Source organism: Lepidochelys kempii, chromosome 1 (genome assembly GCF_965140265.1).
Source record: "Lepidochelys kempii isolate rLepKem1 chromosome 1, rLepKem1.hap2, whole genome shotgun sequence".
NCBI lineage: Eukaryota > Metazoa > Chordata > Testudines > Cheloniidae > Lepidochelys > Lepidochelys kempii.
Window position 1 is genome coordinate 253551020 of NC_133256.1, and position 23255 is coordinate 253574274.

Sequence of the window (23255 nt, forward strand, 5' to 3'; positions counted from 1 at the left end):
AGGAAATGCCCTGCATCTTTATCATTATTACTATTATTATATATGTAAAGCTCCAGTTATTCACACTACACGAGGAAGGCCAAATTCTGTTTCATTTATGTTTGAGCAACCCTATTGAACTCAATGGGGTTGCACTAAGAAGATGGAAACTTGAATTTAACTTGGTGGGGCAAATTTAGACAAGGTGTAAAAAGGTGTGTAACTCCTTTGACTTGCAAGGGGTTGTTCTTACTTTCAGCACATTTGAATTTGACCCACTGAGTGCATTTGGCCACTGAATATCCGCACATTTGGCTCAGTTTTATTTTTTCCCTCAAAGAAAGAAAAATTTGAAACTTTTGTGGTATGAAATTTCTCATCTTATACCAAGGATTTTTATTGTTTAATATGCTGACAATCTAGCAAAAGAGGAGTAACTCTTTTTAAGACGAAAGCCAGTTTCTCACCTTATTAACTTTAACAACAGGTCTGAGGAGGGTAATTTGGTCCAGGTTAGGAAGAGGGAATCCCTTCTTCAGTTTAACTTAAAAAAAGACAAACAAAATATATATAATACTTAAAAATTATAACTTACACTTCTATAGCACCTTTCCAAGGATCTCAAGGTGTTTACAAACATGAATGAATTAATCCTCACAACACCCCTGGGTGGTAGGTATGATCCCCATTTACAAAGGGGCAAAGAGAGGTCAAGAACAGAAGAATGGCCATACTGGGTCAGACCAAAGGTCCATCTAGCCGAGTATCCTGTCTTCCGACAGTGGCCAATGCCAGGTGCTTCAGAGGGAATGAACAGAACAGGTAATCATCAAGTGATCCATGCCGCGTCGCCCATTCCCAGCTTCTGGCAAACAGGCTAGGGACACCATCCCTGCCCATCTTGGCTAATAGCCATTGATGGACCTATCCTCCATGAACTTATCTAGTTCTTTTTTGAATGCGCTCCCATTGCCTCAGCACTTTGCAGGAAGTGCTCAGCACATTAGCTCTCCTAAGTGTCCTATCCTAAGTCACCTAGTGTTAGCAGAGGAACTGTGAACACAGTCCTGTGCTCCAACCACTAGCAACACCCCCTCTCTTTTGTCTGCACTGTCCAAGAAGGGTGAAATACATCCTAGTGAAGAGGTCCATGCACCTCTATTTTGCGGGCTTAAATGGGACTAAAGTGATGCATAGACTTTGGGCTGGTCCTCTGGATAGGGGTTATTTTCACTCAGAATGACTGGCTACGTTAGCACACAGGGCAGTGACATGAATTTCCCCATAGAGCTCCTTCAGTGTGCCTCATCTGTTACTTGTAGAGACCACCTCTAGAGATAATAATAATATTGCTCCTTTTCAATCCAAGCAGCTAGTCAAAATTTGGGATTCTGGGGATGTTCCAGTAGAGAGCAGAAATTCATGGTAGGTATTCTTTGTTCATTTACAAAGACTGTACAAAGTGCTGTGTCTCTGAATGCAGAAGGAAATAGCAGGAACCACCTTCTTTGTCTCACAGCACCAAGAGCATTCTTTTAATCCTGCACCTTTGACCCAAAAAACTCTTGTAACGGATACTAAACTGTAGACAGGATCATAACACCTCCCAACTTTCTTCTAGGGTCAAGCACTGTGTTTTCATCTGCTCCTTCTGTCTGTCTGTCCTCTGTGTTTTGCCGAGTATTTTGTGTATATGAGGGAGGGCAGAACTCGTTCACCCACTCGAAAACTCCTGGCCAGGTTCACAACCCTCTTTTGTCTTAGGTGAGGAGTTTGTGATTAACTCATCCTGAGAGTTACATTAATTGAAGGGTGCGTTCACACCCAGTCTAAAAGAGGTTGTGATCCAAGCAGTCACCTGTATCTCTCAGCATAACAACAACAACACTCTTGTATAGCATTTTTCATCCATAGCACTCAAAGCACTTTACTAATGAAGTCAATATCACTACCCTCATTTTACAAATGGGGAAACTGAGGCAAAGAGAGGGGAGTGATTTAACCAAGGTCACCCAGCAGGGCAGTGGCAGAGCTAAGAATAGAATCCAGGTCTCCTGAGTGCCAGTCCAGTGCCCTATATAATTTCTATGCCTAGTCAGTCCTTGGTTTCTCTGATGAAACTTCAAGTTAGTGCCAGTTGTAGTGATAGTCTGAGAATGTGTTTACTTGTCTCCTAGAAATTGGCTAATACCCCCAACTCATTTCACATAGGCTACCAGCTGATTGTAATGACATCTTGTCATTTCTCATCTGAGTTGATGTGAAATGGTCCCTAATGGGGAAAAGCCCCATATCATATTACCAATTTCTGGAGCCATATAAGTGTTATTTTGTTAACAGAGATCAGGGCCATTAAAGGAACTAGCCACTATCCTTACCATTGGCTGCTGGGATTACTCCATTCCGTAAAACGTAAGACAGGAAATTCTCCAGAAGTGAGACCTGCCATGGGGGAGAAAATGGATTTAGGGCCCACTTCCTGATATCTATGAAGCTGCTCCATACTAAATCCTGGATGGAGTTTTAAGAAGAAAAGTCCTGCTCACATGACCAGACCTCACTTGGGTAGACAAAACCACAAGTGACAACGACCTTTGGTTCTTGAGGCTTGGGGATGATGTAAAAGATACAGAACACGAGGATCTGGATCTTGTTACCATGCTTGCAATATTTTCATTTAAAATAATCAGTTTCATTTACTTGCGAGATAATTTATCTTTAACCGTACAGCAGTATCTGGGAGATTTTAATTCTCCTCTGCTCAGCTTCCTTGAGCTGATCACTTATCCTCAGGATGAAACTGCTCTCTCTGGGAGGCAGGGTTTTCCCCTATTATGTGTTTCAGGCATTTGTGTCTAGTATTGGCTCCCACTCCCTACCTTAATTATGAGAATCTGTGCTTTGTCCCTGCACACCACCACTGCCTCGCTGCCATTCTAGGGTGCATGTTCTAACCTACAACATGCTGTTCCTTCTACTGCTGCATTGCAGATTACTGTTGTACGCTTCGCGGTCATGATTTTAGTGCCTCTCTGATGAAACATGATACACAAAGAAGAGAGATTGGAAAACATCTCATTTTTAGGAGCACTGAAGAGTTGCTGAGAAGAAGTACTGCAATAAATATATATACAGCAGAAAGGACAGACAGAGTTCCAGAAAGAGAGAAAAGAACCACCCAAGGATGAAGTCTAATGATATAGAAATATGTGTAGGGAAATTCTGCTCCTTACTCTTCAGACTGACATTTTCCCTGAGATTCTTGGCTCTTGTTTCCTAGACACTGAAACCATCAACTTACCTCAAAGAACCCAGCCCTGGAGTCGGCCAGGAAGAGCTGGAATCTGAAAGGAAAGTAGTAAAAGAGGAGTCATTATAAAGGACGAAGGCACATTGTTTTAGTCATGTATAGTCACCCTCAGTGACATCAGGTCCTATGATATGCCCATGACGAGACACTTCTTTATGGCAATGCATCCTACATGCTACCTTCCACAGAAAAGAGCAGGAGTGTTTCTGTAAGGCATTGCCTGGAACGTACACAGAAGGGTGGCCTCGGAGAAGTTTATCCAGGATTGTGAGTGCACTTCTTCCTCTATGTTTAGTTGTGTACGTCTCACTGATTCATACATTTAACTGCACCAGGTCAAGCACCAAAGATCCCCTGTCTCTCAGATCCTACTGAGAGAAATGTGCTACAGGAGCTAGGAGGTGAAATTCCACTTGGAGAATGTTACTGATGGTGATGACTTAGAAGCTCAGTTCAGTTTGCAAGATTTCTGAGGTTCACCCACTGCAACCTTCCTCCCTGTAAACCATTCTGAGGACTTCCTAATCACCCTCCTCATTAGGTTCCTGACACCCCACTACTCTCCTTGGGAACTCCCTTCTGAGAGTCTCTGGAGTTTGGACATCTCTAATTCTTCTTGCCTGTTACGGTCTTCCTAGACATGGTTCTTGTGAGCTCGGGTTCCCATCACCCTACCACCTAATCCAATGGGTGCTTGGCATTCAGAGTCTGATCCTGTCAAGTGGGCGGTTTTGACCATCACCCATGCTTTTAGATACACATATTTGAAAATCTGGATTCTATTTTTTTAATGAAAAGTTAAATTCTATAAGAAATGTCATGACCTCAGATGACAGCTTTCTGACCAAGCTGGGAGTCATTATGCCAACACTTGGAATCACCACTGTAGCATATACATAGACCAGCCCAAACTCTTTCCTGTGTTCTGGCCCCTTTGCCCTGCTCTGGTTGCACAAAAGGACTGGAAAGCAGCTGGATCAGGCCAGTTGAGGATCCTGCCCCACCATGTGGGGGAGCTCTCAATGATGCAGAATCATCATACTAGGCTCCTGTGCTACCTTCCTATCCAGTCCTGGCAGATGGGGCATGCCAGGAGTGGGGAACATGTGTGACTGGGGCACAATGTGCACCAGCTATCTCCAGCTGGCAGACAGTCCCTGGGAGGCTGTTGACAGCTAGCATAAGTTAGAGCAATCCCATGGCTGGTCTAACCTATGCTGGGACTGGTGCAGAATGACCAAGCAAATCAGGGAATCATAATTAGCTTCCCTGATGGCCCCTGCCTTTCTCTGATGATGAGTTGATCTAAGCATAGGAGAGAATCTCAGTCAAAGATTTTAGACTAATAAATCCAATACAGTTTCCTTTACTAAGCCCTCTATAGAAAAGTACAGAATGAAGCAACAGAAGAAGATTCAATGATCCCAAAATATGGTTGTCTTTCATCCACAGGATTTGGGCAGTGTAGCCAAAAGCATCTCAGGGTCCCTATCCTTGTGAGAAAGAAGTTAAATTGCATTGGCTGCCTTTTCCTTATGCTGGACTAACTCCACAGCTAGGCTGACACAATAAGGCTGTTGTGTTTTAATACTGGGATCATCTGAATGGCCTCAGGTCAAGCTGTCATGTGTTTACCTGTTCAGACATAATGAGCCAATCAGCTTCTGTTCAAATATAGTCAGACTGGCACTGGCGTTCGCTATCTGCAGGAGAGAAGAGTCTTGAGTTACTGTATCCATATAGAATGGGGTCCTTTCTTAGATTCAAACACAAATATAGTCTCCGTGTATCATTTAAAATGCAACAGTTCCACCTTCTTTGATAAATACTGAAGCTGTCTCATACAGTGCTACTTTCTGCCTGATTTGGGGTTTGTGTACAGTTCAGCCTTGATTATCTCAATGTCACTGGCAATATTAAAAGTATGGACAACTGAGATTTTCATTAATCAAGGACATTTTCAATGTAATGAATAGATGTCAGGGGACATGACCCATTGCTGTATAACAGGGAATTCTAGAGAACTAAGCTTCAGATAACTGAAGTAGTAATATATCTGGGTTTTTATTCCTCTTTAAGAAAACTCACCTCCCAATAGCAATACCCTACAGGCCAGATTGTGCCCCCAAACTTTCATGTTCAACCCCTGGCTGAAGTTAATGGAATTTGCTTATTTAAGGGCAAAATTTTCCCCTATGTGTTGCAGGTACTGACCTCTAGGACCTTCAAATGCCCTGGTTTCTGGCAGGGCAGAACAACAAACTTATTTTAACTCCTAGATGAAATGTAATCCTCTGGTCCATGGTACTTACTATGTTCACTGTAAACATGGATTGGGTGGTTGAGTCTGGCAGGACAGCAAGCACCTCCATGGAGGCACAGATCTCTAGAGTAAAGGAGTCTGTCTGTAAACTGACCACAGGTGCAGCAGTAGCCCTCAGGTTCAACATTGCGGGGCGTGCCTCTACATAATACTGGGCAATCTGTAGGGTTTCAAGGCAAAGAAGGAGAGTCTGAAAGTAGCTTTATATAGAACAAATCTGAACAGTGAAACTTATCATTCATTAAAATAGTTATTTTGAGAGGGTTTCTGAAGATCAAACTTTAGAAAAAAGGTGTTAACAAGATGGTAGAGTCCTTACGGCAACAGGAATAGGAATGTCTCCTGTGATGATGACCTGATCATCTTTGTCATATCAGGAATGTGGAGGAAAGTCCCCTCCATTACCAGAAGACCCATTCCCTTCAACAGATGAGCAATTTCCAGAGGATTAAATTCTAGTTTGTGAACATGTCTGAGACAAAGGAAACATGAACATGGCACTCAAACAAGCCAACAAAGAGGCTGAGGAGCCAGCGTATCACCAGTAGAGTGCATGGTGCTTTGCAGATAAATATGATTATGAGGAACTTTGGCTTAGGAGCTTGGCTACTGCATTTATGATGGGAAAAAAACTATTGTCATCCTGGAAATAGACAGGAACATTTAACTCCTAGAGTGCTGAGATTGTTTAGACTCATGCTCAGCATTTGGCACTAGTTCTTATATTTATTTTCAGTTCCTCAGTTTGTCTCTCTAGCCCAGCAGGAGCCCAAGCTGCATCCTCACTGCCCTCTCCACTCCTGCTCTATTCATCTTCCTCACATAAACTAAATGAGGCCCCACCATCTCCCTTGTCCTTCCATAGACCACATGCAAATGTTAGAAGTTGGCACCTTCCTCACACAGGCAGAGAGCCCCGGCTTCCTTCCTGCCTACCTGCCAGCTCTGTTTCCCAACATGCAGCCACTTTGCTCTTCACCGCTATCATCATCCTCAGCTGCTGATGCACGCTATCTCTCACCTGTCAGCAGCCAGGTGACCCAAGTCATGCAAATTTGGGCAGGAGAAAGGGGTTCTTAGCAGAGATGTCGTGGGGCCAGTTAGGACTCACTTGAGGCAAGAGTCGTGACCTGGACCTGCCTCCCAGCCACTGTGCGTCTTCCCCTTCTCCAACACAGTGACACACAGTGGCTCCACCAAACCATTGGAGGTTAACCAGTACTCAGATGACACCCACACTGGGACTAGCTAGGGTGGTTTCTGAAGGGTTCACAGAACTAAAGATACCCACCTCAGGAACGATGCTGCCAAATGTCTCTGTTGTTACATTAAAATAACTGGAAAGCTGCAAAAGAAATGAAAGAAATTATTCCATCCTGTGTGAGCTTCATGTCTAGGTTTTCTTTAAATCTGCTATTTATTGTCATTTTGATGACCTAGTGCCTTTGAACCTTGGGAAAATTCCTAGGGGGAGTCCTAGAGCACTGAGTCAAATTCTCACTAACGTGCCCAAAAGAAGCCCCCCCACATATTGGAGAAACAAAGATTAAAACCTTCTGCAGAAATACAGGTGCAATATTCTGCTCACATTTGGGCCTGTAGCCACCTGTTTGCTGGGATATATGAATCCACTGGAGACAGGTCTCAAAGCTCTGCTTGGCCTCCCAGCTACAGGCAAAACTACTATGCTTTGTGACATCTGCGTAGCCCACAGGTAGAGCCAGTTCAGTTCCAGGGATCCCTCCTAGTAGTGAGTCAGCAAAGGCCCCTCAGAAAGCTGCCAGTAAGGCAGTAGAGTCCCCAGCATGAATTTCCTTGTCCTTTTCAGAGGAGCACATGGTTCAGATCTGTGACATATCATTTTGAAAGTGAATTGTGCCTATTTTGTACCTTGTTCAGTGGCACCTCTGAATTTGGCCTCAGAAATCTAGATACTACATAATGGCAAAATAAAGAATTAGTATTAGAGATCATGATCACACTCTGATAACTGCATGGCTTGGTTAACACTGAGCCTGTAACTGCACTGCAAATGAGTTTATATAAAATCCCCTTCTCTGAAGGACCATACCTGGAACACTTTTAATCCCTTCATCTGCAAGTGCCACTCACCTCTTCTACGATGGTGATGTTGAAGGCCCCTGCTGTGTAATAAGTCAGTGAGGCAGACTTGAAGAAATACTCAGAGATGCCGAAGTAAAGCATGGAATCACTCTTGTCTGGGAGAATGAAGGGAGCTTGTACAAAGGCAAGGTCAGTCCAATTTCCAACTGGATAGATTGTGCCCTGCAAAATATTATTGTCATTTATAAAATCAGGGCCTGTCAAAAACTCTGAATGCATTTACAATGGTGGATCTTACAGGGCCCTCCATGGAGAATGCTCTTGGCCTGATTTTCAAAGATGCCAAGCATCCACTTAAGACGCCCGAGGCTACTCAGGGATCAGCAACTTATTCTGTGCCTAAATATTGATTTTTTAAAAATTTTTTTTTAAAAATCTTGACCCTTGCCTCCATCCCCAGGAATTCAAATCTGAGAACTCTCATCAAGAGCTATCCAGTGATGTCATATTCTAGGATGGTGTGTAAGGAGAGAGGTGATCTCTAAGGCGGGGTGGCGAACCTTTTTTCTATCAGGGGCCATTGACCCACAGAAAGAATCAATGGTGGGCAGCACACAGTCCTGCAATGTGGGGGGGGGGGGGAGGAGCGGCAGAGGCTCGGGGCTTCCCCCAGGCTCTGGGGTGGGGCCAGAAATGAGGGGTTGTGGGTATGGGAGAGGGCTCCAGGCTGGGGCAGGGGGTTGGGGTGCGGGAGGGGGTGAAGGCTCCAGCTGGTGGTGCGGGCTCTGGGGTGGGGTTGGGGATAAGGGGTTTGGGATTCAGGAGAGGGCTCCGGGCTGGGGCCAAGCGGTTTTGAGTGCGGGAGCAGGCTCAAGGCTGGGGCGAAGGTTGGGGTGGGGAAGGAGGTTCAAGGTGCAGGATCCGGGGGAAGCTGGGGTGTGGGAGAGGGCTCAGGGCTGGGGCAGGGGGTTGGGATGCAGGTGGGGGTCTGGGTCTGGGAGGGAGTTAGGGTGCGGGAGGAGGTTCCAACCTTGGGTGAGGGTTCAGGGTGTGGGCTCCGGCCGGGCGGTGCTTACCTCAGGCAGCCGGCTCCTGGTCAGCAGTGCAACGGGCCTAAGGCAAGCTCCCTGCCTGCCCTGGCTCCATGCTGCTCTTGGAAGTGGCCACCATGTCCAGCTCCTAGGTGGAGGGGCCAGGGGGCTCTGCATGATGTGCACTGCCCGCACCCGCAGCTCCCATCTGCGGCGGTTCCCAGCCAATGGGAGTGCGGAGCTGGCGCTGGGGGCAGTGCGCAGAGCTTCCCTGATCACCCCTGCTCCTAGAGGCCTTAGGGACATGCCAGGCTCTTCTGGGAGCTAGAGCCGACCCTAGCTTCTCCCTGTAGCGGGGCAAGCCAGCGCTCGTGGCTCCAGCCCTGCATGGGGGTGCTGAGGCTCGGGGCTTCCGGCCCGCGGCACGTAGACTTGCCGCAGGTTGGATGAAATGAAGCAGCGGGCTGGATCCAGCCCATAGGTTCCCCAGTCCTGCTCTAAGGGCTTGTCCAGAAGGGGACTAAAGGCCTGGTCTACACTACGGGGTTGGGTCAAATTTAGCCACGTTAGGTCGATTTAAAAATGACTGTGTCCACACGACCAATCCCGTTCCGTTGACCTAAAGGGCTCTTAAAATTGACTTCTGTACTCCTCCCCGACGAGGGGAGTAGCACTAAAATTGACCTTGCTGGGTCGAATTTGGGGTAGTGCGGACACAAATCAATAGTATTGGCCTCCAGGAGCTATCCCAGAGTGCTCCATTGTGACCACTCTGGACAGCATTTTGAACTCCGATGCACTAGCCAAGTACACAGGAAAAGCCCTGGGAACTTTTGAATTTCATTTCCTGTTTGGTCAGCGTGGCGAACTCAGCAGCACTCAGCAGCACAGGTGACCATGCAGTCCCCCCAGAATCGTAGAACGTAAAATGTTTCTACGCTCCCCCTATCATCTCTGTCCCTGAGGTTATCGCAGATTAGAAGGCGAAAAAAATGCACTCGCGATGACATGTTTTCCGAGCTCATGCAGTCCTCCTGCACTGATAGGGCACAGCTTAATGCATGGAGGCATTCAGTGGCAGAGGCCAGGAAAGAATTAAGTGAGCGCAAAGAGCGGAGGCAGGACGCGATGCTGAGGCTAATGGGGGAGCAAACGGAAATGATGAAACGTCTGTTGGGGGAGCAAACAGACATGATGAAGTGTCTGTTGGAGCTGCAGGAAAGCCAACAAGAGCACAGACCCCTGCTGTATCCACTGTATAACCGTCTACCCTCCTCCCCATGTTCCGTAGCCTCCTCACCCAGATGCCCAAGAACGCGGGGGAGAGGGAGAGGGAGGTGCCAGGCACCCAGCCACTTCACTCCAGAGGATGGCCCAAGCAACAGAAGGTTATCATTCAAACAGTTTGATTTTTAGTGTGGCTACAATAAGCAATGTGGCCTTGTCCTTCCCTCCTCCCCCACCTCACCCGGGCTACCTTGTCTGTTATCTCAATTTTTTTTTAATGAATAAAGAAAGAACGCATGGTTTCAAAACAATAGCTACTTATTTCGAAGGGGGGAGGGTGGTTGGCTTACAGGGAATTAAAATCAACAAAGTGGGTGGGTTTGCATCAAGGAGAAACACACACAACTGTCACACCAAAACCTGGCCAGTCATGAAACTGGTTTTCAAAGCCTTTTTGATGCGCAGTGTGCCTTGCTGTGCTCTTCTAATCGCCCTGGTGTCTGGCTGCTCAAAATCGGACACCATGCGATTTGCCTCAACCTCCCATCCCGCCATAAATGTCTCCCCCTTATGCTCACAGATATTATGGAGCACACAGCAAGCAGCAATAACAATGGGAATGTTGGTTGCACTCAGGTCTGACCTAGTCAGCAAACAGCACCAGCGAGCTTTGAAACATCCAAAGGCACATTCTACCACCATTCTGCACTTGCTCAGCCTATAGTTGAACTGCTCCTTACTACTGTCCAGGCTTCATGAGCCATGGGAGCAAGAGGTAGGCTGGGGTAGGTGCGACTGTGTGGCGCTGCCAGCTGGGAGAGCAGCCTGAGGCAGAAGCCTCCAGCTCACATGATATTCCAGGCAGGACTGAATCTCCATGAGATGAAACTTAAAGAAGAGAATGACCTGGAGTCTCTGGCTCCCATTTGGTGCTCTAAGAGGAGAATAGCCATGTCTGTCCAAGCGCCCCAATCAACCTCACCGAGGTCTGCCAGGAGCACTCAGGAGATGTACTACAGCTATCAGTCCTACTGCACCATCTGCCGCGAAGCAAGGAGCTGCTGCTGTGTAGCAATGCAGTACCGCGTCTGCCAGCAGCACCCAGGAGACATATGGTGACGATGAGCTGAGCGGGCTCCATGCTTGCCATGGTATGGCGTCTGCACGGATAACCCAGGAAAAAAGGCACGAAAAGATTGTCTGCCGTTGCTTTCATGGAGGGAGGGAGGGATGGGGGCCTGATGACATGTACCCAGAACTACCCGTGACAATGTTTTTGCCCCAACAGGCATTGGGAGCTTAACCCAGAATTCCAATAGGTAGCGGAGACTGCGGGAACTGTGGGATAGCTACCCACAGTGCACTGCTCTGTAAGTCGATGCTAGCCACGGTAGTGAGGATGCACTCCGCCGACTTAATGCGCTTAATGTGGGCATATGCAATCGACTGTATAAAATTGGTTTCTAAAAATTGACTTCTATAAAATCAATCTAATTTCGTAGTGTAGACATACCCTTAGTGAGTGGCAAGCTGGGGTCTAGATCTATAAGCATGCTAGCCTATCATACACTAATTGACTGTGTGGACCCTATTATCATGCACTAAAAGTTCTCTAGTGCTCATTGACCTACTAGGTCAAAGCTGCTACAGCCTGAACCATACAGGGTTTTACAGGTCAAAATCAACACCCTGAAATGCACCCAGAAACAAATTGGTAGCCAGTGCAGGCCAAGGAGCACAGGTGATGTAGAAAGAACAAGTAATATAGGAAAAGCCAAATATACTTGGAGTAACTATTGTACTAACTATAACATTAAGCAGGGGAGAAACAGTAAAGGTTTCAAGCTCTGAAGTGCCGAATATTCTGAAACTAGAATACTTTAAAGAAAAGAAAAACCTCTGTATCTTTTTACAAAACAAAACAAAAAAAAACCAAAATTTAAAATGATTTTTTAAATAGTGAAAATACTCAGGATGTTAAAAATCCAAACTATGTATCCACGTAGTAAAACTAAATTGTTTTTACACTTCACGTAGCATGACAAGAAAATCTTACTACTCAGAATCACACCTAAGCAGGATGCATCATGTTTCCCTCATGTTTCCCTTAGTTGAAGGAATCTCCCAGGGTCTTGAGTCTTATGTTTTGTCTACACTGGCACTTTATCAGCAAAACTTTGTCGTTCAGGGATGTTAAATAAAACACCCACCGAATGACAAAAAGTTTTACTGACGAAAAGCGCCGGTGTGACCAGCGCTTTGCCAGCAGGAGTGCTCTCCTGCCAACAAAGCTGCTGCCGCTCATGGGGGGTGGAAGTTTTTTGTCAGCAGGAGAGCTCTCTCTTGCTGATAAACAGGATGCATCCGATGAAGTGAGCTGTAGCTCACGAAAGCTTATGCTCAAATCAATTGGTCAGTCTCTAAGGTGCCACAAGTCCTCCTTTTCTTTTTGCGAATACAGACTAACACGGCTGCTACTCTGAAAGCAGCTCCACTGTGTGCCTTTTAGCGGCACGGCTGTAGCGGCACAGCCATGTCACTAAAAGCCTCATAGAGTTGCCATAGCCTCAGCAGCGCTCTTCAGACTTGGCTTGCTCTCTCTCTCTGTCTACTCCCTGGATTTGTTGTTTAATCTTGGCTCCTAAAATGTACACTCTCTCCCCCTCTCTCGTTCCAGGGTCCTGATCTTCTAATTCATACAACGCCCATTGAAATCAATGGACAGGATAATCAGGCCCCAGAAATCTACTTCCCTCTCTTCTCCTAGGGTTGGTTACACACTGTGTTTTCCCTCTTTTCCTTTCTCTCTTTTTCCTTTTAACCTGCTCAATCTTCTTTTACTGCTCTCTACTTGCTATGGGAAATTGACCAACAGAATCAAAATGACCTGTTCTGTTAATTTATTTAAAACCATGTCATGTTTCTACAACAGAATTGTTGGAAAAAACAAACCAAATGAGACATTGCTTTGGAGTCTCTCATCAGATTCAGCTCATAATGTTGAAGCAAAACCAAACATCTGTTGTCTCTTGTCTTGGATTGTAATCTCTTTGGGGCAGGAACTGTCTTTTTGTTCTGTGTTTGTACAGTGCCTGGCGCAACGGGGTATTGGGCCATGACTGGGGCTCCTAGGTGCTATGGTAATACATATAAACAATAATAATAATGTAATAACCATGCCAATCTAACAAAGGATAAGAAGTCTATCAAAAGAGCACAGTTGTAGACAGCTAGCATTAAAGTCAATTACCTTTAAGTCCAGATCAATGTATGACTGGAAGACTCCTGGAGAGTGAACTAGGGAGTAGTCTATTTGGGCAAAGGCATCGATCTGGGTTGGGACTGTAAAGGTGGTAGACAAAACAAAACAGCTATTAAGTATAACACAGCCAGTAATGTTTAATTAAGAGTGAATGCAGTTCTTGGATGAGAAAATGCTCAAAACAAGAAGGGAGGAAAAAATCAAAACAAATATTTGTGGTTAAGAACTCAAGGTGTTCTCTTTGGAAACCCCACTGACCAACAATGACTAGATGACCTCCTGAGGTCCCTTCCAACCCTGGTATTCTATGATTTCTTGACATTGTTGACCACTTCTGAGTGCATCCTATGGGTCTGTAACTTGCAATTGATTTCAGTTGAAGTTCTGTGCTTACAGAGAGGGAAGAATGGACCCTTAAAATATTGTGGCAAGGAACAGGTAAGTACTACGCCTTTTGGGCTCAACCCTGCGAAGTGCTGGGTACCTCCTTCAAGATACAGAGTGCCCTCAACTCTCCCAGTCTTCAGGGATAATTGATGACGTACAGCATCTCCCAGGAAGCAATCAGCACCTTGCAGGTTTAGGCCATTATAGATGAAGGCCAGATTTTCAAAGGTACGTAGGCATCTAAAGAAGCAGATAGGGGCTAATGGGATTTTCTAAGGCCTGGTCTACAGTACGCGATTATTTTGGAATTAGCCGAGTTACCTTGAAATAAAACTGGCTTCGTCCACACGACCAAACCAGTTTTTTCGATTTAAAGGGCTCTTTACTCCAATTTCTGTACTCCACCTCGGCTAGTGGCCTCCGGGAGCTATCCCAGAATGCTCCCTGTGACCGCTCTGGACAACACTCTGAACTCCAATACACTAGCCAGGTAGGCAGTAAAAGCCCCGGGAACTTTTGAATTTCCTGTTTGGTCACCATCAGCACAGGTGACCATCAGCACAGTAAACCATCACAGGCGACCATGCAGAGTCCACCATCTCAAGAGACCACGCAGTCCCGGATTCGCAGATGAGCTTCAGCATGGTCCGAATGGGAAGTACTGGATCTCACTGCGTGTTGGGGAGACGAATTTGTTATGGCAGAACTACGTTCCAAAAAAAGGAACGCAAATACATATGCTAAAGTCTCCAGGACCATGACGGAAAGAGGCTACTCCAGGGACACAGAGCAGTGTCGTACAAAAATCAAGGAGCTCAGGCAAGTGTACCAAAAAGTCAGGGAGGTGAACGGGTGCTCTGGGTCACAGCCCCATACATGCCACTTCTACCATGAGCTGCATGCAATTATGGGGGGTGATGACACTACTACCCCACCACTGTCCATGGACACTTGCAAGGGGGGAGTAGCACGGAGCGAGGAGGATGAGTTTTTGGAGGACGAAGAGGAGGAGGAGGAGGTGGAGGACAGTGCACAGGCGGCAAGTGGGGAATCTGTTTTCCCCCCTAGCCAGGAACTATTCTTAACGCTGGAGCCAATAGCATCCCCCTACTCCCAAAGCATGCTCCTGGACCATGACCCTGAAGAAGGCACTTCTGGTGAGTGAGAGCTTGATCGGAGCCACGCGGTGAGGGGTGGGGGGAAACCCAGCTGTGCTGGGCTGTTCGTGTTTAGTTTAAAGGGCTCATCCCTTCTCAGAGCCTCATCGGAGCCCCGCTGGGCTGTTCGCATTTAGTTTAAAGGGCTCATCCCTGCTCAGAGCCTCATTGGAGTCCCACGGTGTGTGTGTGTGGGCGGGGGGGAGCAAGGGTGTTGAGTGAAGCGATCATCCCAGAGAGCCCGCAGGCTGCCTGCAAGCTGAAGTCTGTTGCCTGGCCGCATGTGATGGCTTACTCACACCAAAGTGGCAGATACTTCAGTATAGAAGGCAAAATGTGACCTTGTACAGAAAGAACATGTGCTGTGTACTATGAATTTCCTGTTTCACTGAGAAACAGTGTCCCCTTTGTTCTCTAAAATGTACCTTTTAAAATACTACCCTCCCTTTTTCTCCTCGTGCAGCAGGTGCAAATGTTTCAATGCGGCCCCTATCTACTCCGTCCCAGAGGCTGGTAGATTAGAAGGCGGAAAAAATGAACTTGGGACGACACGTTTGCCGAGCTCATGCAGTCCTCCCGCACTGATAGGGCCCAGTTGAATGCATGGAGGCAAACAATTGCAGAGTCGTGTAAAGCGTTACATGAACATGAAGAGAGGAGGGACGCATGTGATGGGAGCAGGCAGGATGCTATGGTCAAGCTCATGGGGGAGCAAACTGACATGCTTCACTGTATGGTGGATCTAATGTGGGAAAGGCAGCAAGACCACAGACTGCCGCTGCAGCCCCTGAATAACCGCTCTCCCTCCTCCCCAAGTTCCATAGCCTCCTCACCCAGACGCTCAAGAACATGGGGGCGGGGGAGGCTACGGGGACCCACACAGTCAACCCCAGAGGATTGCACAAGCAGCAGAAAGCTGGCATATCCTAAATTTTGATTTGGTTTCTGGACTTGTCCTTCCCTCCTCCTCCACCCCCCTAACCCAACCCTCCCCCCCCAGTCTAGCTTCTGATTTCTCTCAATGTTTTGTGCAACAAATAATAAATAATAAAGAACGGTTTTTAAACAATTGTGACTTTATTTCCTTTAATATATATATGTAGGGGGCAGGTAACTTTAAGAGAAACAAACACAACTCTCACACCGTACCCTGGCCAGTCATGAAATTGGCTTTCAAAGCTTCTCTGATGTGCAGCACACCCTGCTGCGTTCTTCTAATCGCCCTGTTGTCTGGCTGTACGAAACTGGCTGCCAGGTGAGTTGCCTCAACTTCCCACCCCGCCATAAACATCTCCCCCTTACTCTCACAGATATTGTGGAGCACACAACAAGCAGCAATTACAATTGGAATATGGGTTGTGCTGAGATCTAACCGAGTCAGTAAACTGCGCGCTTTCAAACATCCAAAGGCACATTCTACCACCATTCTGCACTTGCTCAGCCTATAGTTGAACTGGTCCTTACTACTGTCCAGGCTGCCTGTGTACGGCTTCATGAGCCATGGCATTAAGTGGTAGGCTGGGTCCCCGAGGATAACTATAGGCATTTCAACATCCCCAACAGTAATTTTCTGGTTTGGGAAGTAAGTCCCTTCCTGCAGCTGTTCAAACAGACCAGAGTTCCTGAAGATGCGAGCGTCATGCACCTTTCCCGGCCATCCCACGTTGATGTCGGTGAAATGTCCCTTGTGATCCACCAGTGCTTGCAGAAAAACCACGGAAAAGTACCCCTTGCGGTTTATGTATTGGCCGCCCTGGTGTTCCAGGGCCAAGATAGGGATATGCGTTCTGTCTATCGCCCCGCCGCAGTTAGGGAACCCCAGCGCAGTAAAGCCATCCACAATGGTCTGCACATTTCCCAAAGTCACTACCCTTGATAGCAGCTGGTCAATGATTGTGTTGGCTACTTGCAGCACAGCAGCCCCCACAGTAGATTTCCCCACTCCAAACTGATTCCTGACTGACTGGTAGCTGTCGGGCATTGCAAGCTTCCACAGGGCTATGGTCACTCGCTTCTCAACTCTGAGGGGTGCTCTCATTTTGGTGTCTTTGAACTTTAGGGCAGGCAAGTCACAAAGTTCCATGAAAGTGGCCATACGCATATGGAGGTTTCTCAGCCACTGGGAATCATCCCATACCTGCAACACCATGCAATCCCACCAGTCTGTGCTTGTTTCCTGGGCCCAGAATTGGTGTTCCACAGCATGAACCTGGCCCAACAGCACCATGATCTCCCAATCGCCACATGCCGTGCTTCTAGGAGCATCTATGTCCATGTCCTCATCAGTATAGTAATCGTGCTGTCGTCGCTTCCTCGGCTGGTTTTGCAGGTACTGCACATACTGCTGGATAATGCGCGAGGTATTTACAATGGTCAAAACTGCAGCAGAGATCTGATCGGGCTCCATGACTATGGTGCCTGTATGGGTAATCCTGGAAAAAGGGCGCGAAATGTAGGAGAGCAGAGTGGCAGCGGAAGCTGTGCTTTTGGGTTCACCGTAGCCGAACAACGGCTGAAAATGGTTGTCTTCTTTCACGGAGGTGGAAGCCCAGGACAGACAACATGGAGAAGCTCGGAAGCGTGGCAATAGCGGGAGAGCAGAGTTGGCGGCGGAAGCTGTGCTGCTCGGTTCACGATAGCCGAGCACAGTTGAGTTGGAGAGGTGGATTCATAGTAGCAGGAGAGCAGTTGTGCACCATCTGCTGAAAGCAGTATGGTGTCTGCACACCAAAAAGGCGCAAAATGATTGTCTGCCATAGCTTTCTGACGACACACACCCAGAAACACCCGCGAGAATGTTTTTGCCCCATCATGCACTGGGAGCTTAACCCAGAATCCCAATGGGCGGCGGGGACTGTGGGAACGCTACCCACAGTGCACAGCTCCGACATTCGATGCTAGCCTTGGAACTGTGGACGCAATCTGCTGAATTCACACGCTTTAGTGGGGACACAGAAGACAGAATGTATAAAATAGCTTCTGAAAATTTGAATAGAATAATTTCGAAATAATTTTGTACTGTAGACATACCCTAAGGCACCTAAGCAACAGGTCAGGTGCTTAACTCCCATTGATTTCAGTGTACAGCCCCTTTGACCTTCTCTATGGTGTGTTTAGCTCCATATTGGATTGAAATTCCATCATAGTGGTACAAGGCTGATAGAAGATCATTACATCTGGAGTACGCTCATTGAAATGGAATAGCTTTAAACAATAGACTGACGCCCAAACAGGAGAACTGGTTTATCGGGAGAGAAGTCACTTGGCAATGCAGTCACCTGCCAGGGGTCTCTGATTGGCTGGGGAGGCTGATCCAGGAGACCCCTAACAAAGGGACTGGAAGGTTATAAAATATAGTAGCTAATCTATTCAGAGTCCTCCCTGACCATTTTTCATGAGCTCAAGCTGAGAGGAGGAGCTGCATGTAGCAGGCTGATGAGAAAAGTGGAAACCTGCCTTCCTGAACACAGATGGGCCTCCAAGGATTCCCAAGGGAAGGGAGAGCGGGAAGGGAGAGCTAGCGAGTGGAAAGCATTTAGGATGTTTGTTGTTTTATAAATGATCTGTACTCTCTTGGGCTTTATCTGTTACATAAAAGAGCAATGTGCAGGGTGTCTCTCTGTGTGTTCTATGCTTCACAACTGCCATGTGCCTCCTGAAAGGATAAACTATAACCCAGCAGGCTCACACCTTTTGATGGAGTTCTGGGAGAGGGTGTGTTTAAACTATTGAGGTATCTTGGAGCATCAGTGCTGGTTCTGGGTATCTAAGAGGCTCCATTGCCAGTAGCAGGCTGAGAGTCAGTGCCCAAGAAAGGTGCCAGAGAAGCCCAGGGAGAAAACAGTGCTACAGATTGCTGAGACCCAGGGAAGTTTAAACCAACCAGTGACCCATCACAGCTGTCTGATGGGTACCCAGCAATGGGAGCTCAACCGAGATCTGTGACAGTAGCTGACAAGAAAACAACAAAATCTGAACAGCATAAGATGAGAATTGTAAAGAAAAGGCAACGTCAGAGACTCACCCTGAAGTGTTCTGAGCTGTGCATCAATCTGCTGGATCCCTTGTCTGATGTTTGGACATGACTGTATAAAAATACAGAGAGATTACGTACTGGCTAGTATATATTGTATCCTTTCCTCTCTAGTGGATGAAAGTCAGATCTGCTCAAGTAACTGTGATTATCTCACTCTCTAGTGGCAGGTTGACAAATTCCTGTTTTATCCCTTATGATGTATGCATGCAGTTTAGCTGACAACCACGATGTACATAGCCACAGATGTGTTTAGTATGAGGAGCATAAGTGTAAAAAATAACTGATCATCATAGCTCCATGAACTAAGTTGCTGGCCCTGCTACAGCCCCTTTGTGCAAGTCAGCCAGAGGGAGAATCTGACCCTATGGTGTTTATGATTATTGCCATGGCCAGGAATTGAAGAGTTTATTTGGAAGTTGGTGCCTGCAAACTGAACCTGCTGGTCAGTGCAGAATCAGGTTGTATTTTTTCTAGTTATCAGATTATTCCTTAATCAAGTTCAAGAATGTTGCCTCTGAGATGATGCAGTTTCATGTATTCCTTAAGTTTCTCCCTTTAAACAATTTATAAAGACTTACATGTATATCCAAGCTCCTGTGAATGGGCTTCTCCAAGTATTTAGTAAAGAATTTATAGAGCCAGCTGGAGAAAAGAAAAAGAAGAGAAAAGCCATTGCTTCAGTTAGTTGAACACTATAGTTTCTGTGTGTCATACATCCTAATATACTTACATGTGTAAACTGGACCTGTGTGAAATCTAATGTCCTAGCAGACAACTAATCTAATAGTGTTGTATTAATTTATTTGTAGGCCCCAGTATCACAACATAACCTGTATGAGGATAAAAGCCCAGTGTATATTGGACCTGTCTAATCTGAAAACTGCCAGAAGGCCACCTTTTGAATGGAGATCATTTCAGTGCTATGCACACTAAGATCTATGGAAATGAAAAGCACCATCAAGATTAGGAGTAATTAGACTGGGCAGCGGCATGAAGGCCTGCTCATCAGCCTCAGACAGGGGCGGCACCAGCCCTGCCCCCGCTCTTCAGTTAAGTGCCGGCCCTGCCTCCTTCCCTAAGCCATGCCCTCTTGCCAGGTCAAAGGCCGGAAGCTGAAGCTTGGCTGTGTGGGGTAGATACTGCTCTGGCTGGGGCTATAGTGTGTGCAGCTGTGGCACGCCTCTCTCCTCTTCCTGCTGCTGCTCCTTGGAGCCCGGGCTGTTCCTCAGCTCCCCACTGCGCTTTGACTGCTCACAGCTGGTAAGAGCTGCCTGGGCAGGGGGACCTGCTCTGGGCTGATAGAGCCATCAGGGAGTAGCGACCGTATGGGGCACAGCCCAGGAGCCTGGGCTGGAGCTGGTCAATCTGGATGACTGCAGGGAGCCCCGGACCCCACACCTGCTCAGGGTGGCACGCCCTGGTGGGAAGGGACATGGATTGGCACTGCTCTCGGGCACCTTGGTCTCCAACCTGGACTTACTTCTGCACTGCTGCTGGCAGCAGGTGCTGCCTTCAGAGCTGGGTAGCCGGAGAGTGGTGGCTGCTGGCCAACAGCCCAGCTCTGAAGGCAGTGGGACCATCTGCAGCAGTGGAGAAGTATCTGGGTAATGTTTGACCTTTGTACTGGGAGAGGTGGGTATGGCGGGGGAGGCTAAGGCAAATTTTGGGGTCGCTATAGCCCCTACAATCCCCCTGCCCCCAGTAACACCTCTGGCCTCAGATATAGGACACGCCTTCTCATTCTCACCTAGAGAGGTTGAGGATTAGAATATTATCTAGAAAACAATGAATGTTAGTGTTGAAATAGCATGTGGAATAGCCCACTCATCCATGCTTTCTCTCTCACTATCTAAAAAGGGCTCCAGCACAAACCAAATGGCTGAAGCTGTACCACCAATGTACGTTCCCTTCTGAATGACACATGTATTTTAATTCTTGGGGTGAACTTCATTCAAAATCTGGGCTACATTTTCAAGTTGGCCTCCAATTGTACATGGGCAATTCTGCATGTACAAGAAACCTATGAATACAATTTTTGCTGTGTTATCACCAACAGACACTAATGATAAACTTCACAGGCACTAAATTCATTTACACTCAATTTGTTTGTGGAAATTACAGTTTGTGTATTTAAATTCTATCTTTGTTTGTGCACACAAATGGCACATGTTGTGTACTTGCAAAATGAGATCATGTTCTGAAAATCTGGCCTGAGAAGATTAATTTTCAAACTTGGGGACCTGGATTAGGGCCTGCATTCTGAATTTTGGTGTCCACACTATCAGATAGACTCCTAAAAATGTATCTGGGTTACTAATTTTGACAAGTGGGCCTTGCACCACTGACTTTGTTACTTTCCACTAGAGTGTATAAAATCTCTTGCACATACCTGATTGTTCCATTCAGCTTGACTTCCACACCCCTAATACTCATCTGGCAGCTATCCAGTGACATTGATGGGTGACCTGTGCTATCTTGTGACATGGTAAAGACTGCTGTAATAAATACTCCTGAAATGGACACTGTAGCTCTTCCACTGTCTTTGCTGCACAGACAAAAACAAACTCAGTTGAAAAATCTACTTACGGGGAACATCCAAGAATCTAATGGAACAAAGTGACTCTGTTTCTTTCACTGAGGAGGAAATGACACTGTTTTGCCCATCTCTATTGATTAAAGTAGATTGTAGAAGTAGTTCCTGTAAAGAATCAGGTTCCACACACTAATCTCGAAAGTGTGAATGTTGGAATGATGTTGGATTTGTCAAGGTTGCCTAATGTCATAATTTCACAGAGACTGTCCGTCTGATCCATGCCAAATGGTGACTCTCCCATGATCTTTGTGAGCTGTAATAATACTGTCACAAAAGAGCCATGGAACTGCAATAGAAAGAGCTACTTAGGTTCGAGAGTGAATGTGATTATGACTTTCTCATAGAATGCAGTAAATTTCCCTTAGTCTGGGGTCCAAAGGGGTGTCATCCTACACACTAGGGAATTGAAAGTTGAGCAACAAAAATGGACTGGAAGGACTGGCCTCGGAGGAACGAGTACAGGATCTGAAAATATATAGATCAGAAAAATGATGACCATACTAAATGTCTATATTAAGTATTTGTTATTATTTATACATTTATATATTATTTATACAATGCAATATGTATGCATGGCACTTTATAGACAAGTAAAAATGAAATGACAATCCTTGCCCTTACAATCTAAATATTTCAAGAATGTAAATAGCATGGCGGGAGAACTTACTCAGCATGTCACAGCTAAATACAACATGGAACAGATTATTTAGCATAAGTACATAACACATTTCAAAGCTCACCTTAAGTGATCACTCTCGTTACAGTGTGTATGGTAACACCCATTGTTTCATATTCTCTGTGTATATAAATCTCCCCACTGTATTTTCCACTGAATGCATCTGATGAAGTGAGCTATAGCTCACGAAAGCTTATGCTCAAATACATTTGTTAGTCTCTAAGGTGCCACAAGTCCTCCTTTTCTTTATTCAAGGGGAAGTGGCCCGTTAACACCCCTCCAGTTACAGGGAGGAAACGAAGCTGGGGGGAAGGGAGGTTGATCAGTGGGTTACAGATCGTAATAAGCCATAAATCCAGTGTCTCTGTTCAGACCATGATTTTCAGTGTCTAGCAAAGTTATCAATTTAAGCTCCCAGGCTTGCCTTTTGAAAGTGTTGTGCAGGTTTCCTTTGAGGATATGGACTGATAGGTAAGCTATAGAATGATTGCTCTGTAAAAAGTGTTCGCCCACTGTGTTACTTAGTCAACAATAACGTAGACAGTCCTGGGGGCCTCTCCAGAGAAGCCCAGGAGTGGGAGGGTGTAAAGATAGCTTAAAGCCACCATAGTCTGCACTTCCCCTAGGCTGTGAATTCCATGCTGTGCCTCTCGGGGCATGTCTACACTGGAGCTGGAGGTGTAATTTGGGTAGACGTACGCTAAAATAGCCATGTAGTCGCAGCTGCTTGTGCGGCAGGACACGCTAGCCGTCCTCAGTACATACCTAGGGTCTCAGATGGAATTGTACTCGGGGCTGCTATCCCATCCCACCTTCTGGGCAGCTGCCGCTACACACCTATTTTTAGCACACTGGTTTGATCAGGGTTAGTGCGGGTATGTCTACTCAAACTGGAAATTACACCTCCAGCTCCAGTGTAGCTGTACCCTTGGAGGTGTAGCACAGACGCTCACTTACTGTAACTGCACTTTAATTACAGTGCCCTGATTATTATAGAGCGCGACACACTGTACAATAAACTTCCTAAACACTGAGTTAGCTAGCGGGCTGGACAATGCCCGCACACTAATAGATCTTTGATCTTTTACTTGCCACTGACGCATCATTAGCGGTGGGATCTCTATTAACATCACAGTGTTACTTGGAAAGGAATGTCTTACAATGGAGAGCTCTGTTAGACTGAATGGTGTATGCTAACAAATTGATGATG

At 46.4% G+C, this 23255-nt stretch overlaps 1 protein-coding gene across 3 annotated transcripts in view; it reads right to left on the minus strand.

Annotated features, from left to right (window-relative positions):
- BPIFC (BPI fold containing family C) overlaps positions 1 to 23255 on the minus strand; it is a 30520-nt gene that overhangs the window by 1374 nt on the left and 5891 nt on the right. For all 3 annotated transcript variants that reach the window (XM_073330109.1, XM_073330118.1, XM_073330128.1), the window contains exons 5-15: positions 21166 to 21321; positions 19355 to 19418; positions 18765 to 18825; positions 13185 to 13276; positions 7725 to 7898; positions 6904 to 6957; positions 5602 to 5772; positions 4925 to 4992; positions 3281 to 3323; positions 2358 to 2421; positions 447 to 523 (exon numbers count right to left, since the gene is read on the minus strand). In XM_073330109.1, coding sequence (XP_073186210.1) covers positions 447 to 523; positions 2358 to 2421; positions 3281 to 3323; positions 4925 to 4992; positions 5602 to 5772; positions 6904 to 6957; positions 7725 to 7898; positions 13185 to 13276; positions 18765 to 18825; positions 19355 to 19418; positions 21166 to 21321 — 1024 coding nt within the window. The remainder of the gene's footprint in view (positions 1 to 446; positions 524 to 2357; positions 2422 to 3280; positions 3324 to 4924; positions 4993 to 5601; positions 5773 to 6903; positions 6958 to 7724; positions 7899 to 13184; positions 13277 to 18764; positions 18826 to 19354; positions 19419 to 21165; positions 21322 to 23255) is intronic.